This window comes from Mirounga angustirostris, unplaced genomic scaffold, assembly GCF_029215605.1.
Source record: "Mirounga angustirostris isolate CCGP_5_RB_7025 unplaced genomic scaffold, mMirAng1.0.hap1 SCAF_8, whole genome shotgun sequence".
NCBI lineage: Eukaryota > Metazoa > Chordata > Mammalia > Carnivora > Phocidae > Mirounga > Mirounga angustirostris.
Genome location: NW_026991716.1, coordinates 118,766,847 through 118,772,378, shown reverse-complemented (window position 1 = coordinate 118,772,378; position 5,532 = coordinate 118,766,847). Strand labels below are relative to the sequence as shown.

General features: G+C 51.0%; 1 protein-coding gene across 1 annotated transcript; it reads left to right on the top strand.

Moving 5' to 3' along the window:
* Positions 1 to 1,524: 1,524 nt before the first annotated feature.
* On the top strand, positions 1,525 to 2,343 carry OLIG3 (oligodendrocyte transcription factor 3). Its single transcript, XM_045866107.1, has one exon. The coding sequence runs from the start codon at positions 1,525 to 1,527 to the stop codon at positions 2,341 to 2,343; it is 819 nt and encodes a 272-aa protein (XP_045722063.1).
* The last annotated feature ends 3,189 nt before the right edge of the window (positions 2,344 to 5,532 follow it).

Here is a 5,532-nt window from a genome sequence, read left to right as displayed (position 1 = left end):
TCCAGGCCTCCTTTATCCCCAGAATCCACGGTGCACTTGACCGCAGGGCCCACGCGCACACGCCTAAGGGGCTTTCCAGATCTTTTCGCTGCGGAACACACACACACACACACACATACACACACGCACACACATGTCGTTTCTTATTCGACCCTGAGCGTCCGCTTTCCCCGGCCCGCCCAAGTGGGACAGCCCCACCCAGTGGACCCACCCGCCCCCAGTGGCGCCGAGCTGCAGATGCTCCCCCCGTGCACCAGCACAGTGGCCCAAGGCTAGCGGCAGGGACCGCCCCAGCAGCCTCTGTGAGAGCCCGGGTCTGGGGGCTGCGGGGTAGCCCCAGCAGGAGCAATCTCTCTGGAGTTCTTGGGAACCTTTCCAATCTCTCCCTGCACCCTCGGTTCCCTTTCCTCTCCTCCCCTTCTCAAGTTGCTCTTCTCGGATCGCCAGGGTTGGATTTTTTTTTGGTTTTGCTCTGTTTATTTCCCCCTCAGATCCAGGTCTAAGAAGTTAGAGAACTGTGCAAAGCAAATTCTTTCAGTAATCTATTTATTTAAACGAGAGGACCAAAAACAAAGAAGCAAACAAACAAAAAAGCAGAAACAAAAACAAGAGACCCATCCCACAACTGTGTCAGAGGCAAAGCCTTCACCAGATAGGACATCAAATTGAAACCACACTAGAAGGGCCTAATGAACAAAATGAACACAATGTCAGGGTTTAGGAAAAGAAACCCAATACAAACCAGTTCAGACAGTGCCCATTCACACGCAGTCCCCCTCTCCCTCCCACCCCCGGCGCGCGCGGAACCTGCCCTCTAACCGCATCTCTATCCATGAAACAGTTCCATAGGACTTCTTTTGCCCACATTTCCCAAAACTTGGGAGTTGCTACAAAGAAAAGAGAAGGTTTCAATTCCTCTCTCCAAACCCAGAGGAATCTCCGACAACTGCCCGGCCCCTTTTCCTTCCGGTCCGTCGGTTCTTTAGGTGTGATTTGGTTAGGGAAATTGGGGGGGAGGGGGAGTAAAGTTAAAAAAAAAAAATCAGGAAGGAGCGAGCTGGAGCGGTGAGTGTGTCAATCAGAGGGTTTTGTGCCTTGGGGCTCCTAGCGGTTCTGAGCAGAGGTGTCCCAGGGCGGCCCCACAATGAATATGAATAGGAATCCTTGCTAAATGGGACAGCAAAGCGCACCGCCCTGAATGATGGCACGTCATCCTAACCAGCCCAGGATAGATAGGAGGGTTCCTTTTGTCTCCTTTCTCCGGCACAGCTCTATAAAAGCCCCTCTTTTTCAGCGTGAGGTTAGTCCAAGCATACACCAACCCGCTGTCCAGGAAACAGCCGAACCAGAGAGAAGGGAGTGGGGAGGGAGAAAGGCGGGGATAGGCAGTGCCTCAGCTTTTCTTCTCACGTCTTGCCGCTGAGAAGTGGGTCGCTGGGCTGCGCAGATTTTTTTAAATTCAAGATTTTCTTTAATTTCCCACCTAAAGCCTCCCCACGGTAGGGCCGCATCCCCTGTAATAAAATGAATTCTGATTCGAGCTCTGTCTCCAGCAGAGCTTCATCGCCGGACATGGATGAGATGTATCTGAGGGAACACCACCACCGTCACCACCACCACCAGGAGAGCCGTCTCAACTCGGTCTCCTCCACGCAGGGCGACATGGTGCAGAAGATGCCCGGGGAAAGCCTCTCGCGGGCTGGCGCCAAGGCCACGGGCGAGAGCAGCAAGTACAAAATCAAGAAGCAGCTGTCGGAGCAGGACCTACAGCAGTTACGGCTGAAGATCAACGGCCGCGAGCGCAAGCGGATGCACGACCTAAACCTAGCCATGGACGGGCTGCGCGAGGTCATGCCCTACGCGCACGGGCCCTCGGTGCGCAAGCTCTCCAAGATCGCCACTCTCCTGCTGGCCAGAAACTACATCCTCATGCTCACCAGCTCCCTGGAGGAGATGAAGAGGTTGGTTGGCGAGATCTACGGGGGCCACCACTCTGCCTTCCACTGCGGGACCGTGGGCCACTCCGCCGGCCACCCAGCACACGCCGCCAACGCCGTGCACCCGGTGCACCCCATCCTGGGCGGCGCGCTCTCGTCCGGCAACGCCTCGTCCCCGCTGTCCGCCGCCTCGCTGCCGGCCATCGGCACTATTCGACCTCCCCACTCGCTGCTCAAGGCGCCCTCCACGCCGCCGGCGCTGCAGCTGGGCAGCGGCTTCCAGCACTGGGCCGGGCTGCCCTGCCCGTGCACCATCTGCCAGATGCCGCCGCCGCCGCACCTTTCCGCTCTCTCCACCGCCAGCATGGCTCGGCTGTCGGCCGAGTCCAAGGACTTGCTCAAGTGAGCAGCGCACGGCCCGGCTGCCGAGGATGAGGGGAGAGAGGCGGGAGGGACCACGGTGCTGGGCCAGGAGGGAAGAGGGTGGCTGAGCACTCGGCCGGCGGGAGGGAGAGCACGGGGTCCTGCGGCCTCCCACGCCGCGTGAGAGATCTCAGACCCTTCTAGACCCCCGGAGGGAAAGGACCAAAACCAAACTGCAATTTCTAGGTGGTAACGAAGGGGGACTCGAACCAGACGTCGTGTGTTTTGCATGCATGCTTCTTTTCCCCATGCCGCGCCAGTATTTCTCACTTACATATGCTCTTGTCAAAACTGCATTTGTTGTATAAAGACGGGATCGGTGTGGTTAAAAACTTGCGAAGGGACTTTAGAGTTGGCTTTCTCTGGCTCTGCGTTCTCACCTTGGAAAAGACAACATTCCTTTTTTGCAAAAACAAATGTAAATATTTCCTTTGAGATAGATGCAGTTACGATTGTCACTATCCTCTCCACAGCTGTTTTTCTAGAGACAATGAGAGAGAGAGAGAAGAGAGAGAGAGATTGATCAAGACCCAAGTTTTGAATCTCAACTCCGGTCCAGGGCATGACATCTCTTAATGTGGGTTTTCCTTAAGACGCAGTGTAGGTCAAAAGAATGCATGCACGCTTCTAAATGAATCTTATATAAACATGTTGTGCAGGCCTTGATGCCATTTTCCTTGTAACAAGGATTTATTAGTGAATTCTCTGAAGTATCCATATATCTGCTTGTGGTTGTTTGAAATGAAAAAAGGGGGGCAGAGTGCAAAGACCCAAACTCACGCACAAGCGCTTCTTCCCCCCCCACCACCACCCTCTCGAACTCCATTCCCAAACTCCATCCCTAGGCTGTTCTAGGGGCCAGCTATGGCCAGAGCTCGGGCTCCCTCTACTAGCTTGCCCCATCCCCCACTTGCTCAGTGATTCTGCATGCGGGGTCGGCTCTCTCTATCATCAGCTTTGAAAAGTTATCGTGGTTTGGGGAGGGGTGCTGTTTTTATTTTCCTGAACATTTGCTTGAAATATTTTGTTAGGGCCTCAAAGACAATACCTGTCTTTATTTTTTATATATTCTTGATAACTATGATATATTTATTAATAACCAGTGTTTCTGGATGAGATTTCAAATAAAAAAGAACCTTTAAATCCTGGCTTTGCCTCTGCCTAAAATTTTTGAAGATGGGGGGAGTGGGTAAAAAGTGCACGGACCCAGTAAGGTGTATCTGGCAGGGAGTGAGAGATTTGGATGGGTGGGCAGACACAAAGAGTTTTCTCTGGTCATTCACAGGTAAAAAGGTCAGATAAATTGGTGTTAATTATTACAACCAGATGTCTTTCAAATGGGGGCATTGTCCACATTGGTAGTCTTGTGATATTTGAGCTCCTTATTTCTAGGCAGTCACCAGACGCTCATAAACTCAGCAACTGAGATTTTAAAAAAGTAATCTGAAAACCCAAAGTGACAGGAAATGAGAGGCAGAGTGGTGGCTGCACCAGCTGGGTTGACAACAGACAGGAATGAAGCAGTAAGTTAACTTCTTTTCACTTTAAATTGACCATGTGGCCTTTAAAAAAAGAATAAACGGGTTAAAATCCAGTATATGTTTTTTAAGTCAACAAAGAGGGGTCCTAGAAAATAATCAAATACCCACTCTTCTGATGCCCCATTGGCAGTGTGACCCACAGAGAAAGGGAAGTCCACTCTGCTTTGCAAGGTGAGCTTGGATGAGGCCAACCACCTCCTAAGTCCCAGCATCTCAAAGACTTACAGCAGGAATTCTCCCTTCTTTCCTACCTTAGATTGCAAGTCTGATTAGCGGAATATATTGGGCATCTGCTACATAAATGATGGCTAAAACAGGGGTCCTTTTAATCAATTACTTTTCTCTCTTCATCCCTCACCCCCAGTTCCATAACAGTTCCATATAGTTTGTATGCGCAAAAGTGACCCAGCAGGAAGGTTTTGTTTATTTGTTCACACAGGACAAGAAATCACATCCTAGTGACGATAACCCCAACAGCACAAGCCTGTATTTCTTACGAAGAAAAATGAAAATCTGATTGAAATATACCACCCTGGAATTGGCCTCTGGATTAGATGTAACTTCACCATCAGTTGGTTGAGACTTAAACTCCTCTTCAAGAAGAGGAAGCCTGTGGTTTCCACTGCAGAGCAAGAGAGCTCTCTCTCTCCAGGATCCAGCATGGATAGCACATCTAGGAATTATCTACCCTTTCCTCCCCGGGGTCCCCACCACTTGCCCTTGGGAGGGCATCTCAGTGGGTCCTGGTTCTATTTAACTCATCCCCCTCCATCTCCCCCACCCCCTCAACCTCCCCTCAAGCTCTCCTACTGCCAGGGAGAAAGACCAAAGTGAGGGTCTACAGTGGAGGGTGCTTATTTCCCCCGGTTTTCAGCAGACAAATGGGGGAATAATCGTCTGTTTCCCAAGGGTGATTCATTTCTCTGGGTGAGGAAAGAGCTGTTGAGGATTTATTTGAAACCAACACAAGGCAGCCCTCCAGCCTTTCCCGGTGAGTTTATTATTTAAAAAGGGGAGGGGAGAAGTTTCATCAATCAGGGAAACGACTTTCCCCTGAGCTACTTGCTACTTTTGGATCTGAAGGCCTGGTCTTGGGGAAAGACTGGAGCCCTGACCACAGGCTTAGTGGTGGGCTTCACCCCTTCTCTAGAGCTGAAGCTTAAATTGGGTGCTGGAAAGGAGTAAAGCCACACTCCTTACACCAGGGGAGAGGTGAATTCTGAGGTTGTGCTGCTGTGATGAATCCCAGCTGTGGTCAAATTTAAGAGCTCTGAGGTCCATTTTCCTGGGAAACTGCACCAAAAGGAACCTTCGGCCCAGGAAATTCTATCCTGAATTATCCAACTGAAGCAGAAAAGAGACATTGATTCCAGCGTTGGGGAAGTTGCCCTAGGCAGACTGAGCTCTTCTCTGGTTTACAAAAACTGCCTTGGGCTAGGGAGACTGGGAGAAAGGATTCCTTTAAGAACAGGACAAGAACTCAAGCAGAAAAATTATTTGGAACCCGGTTGCTTGGAGTTTCTTGATCTATTGAGAGGAAACATTAGCCACTGGCCTCCAGGGAAGGTTCTTGTCCCGGTGAGGGCTGGTCCTCTTGGGGATGTGACTTTGCAAGCTACCCTTACTTGCAA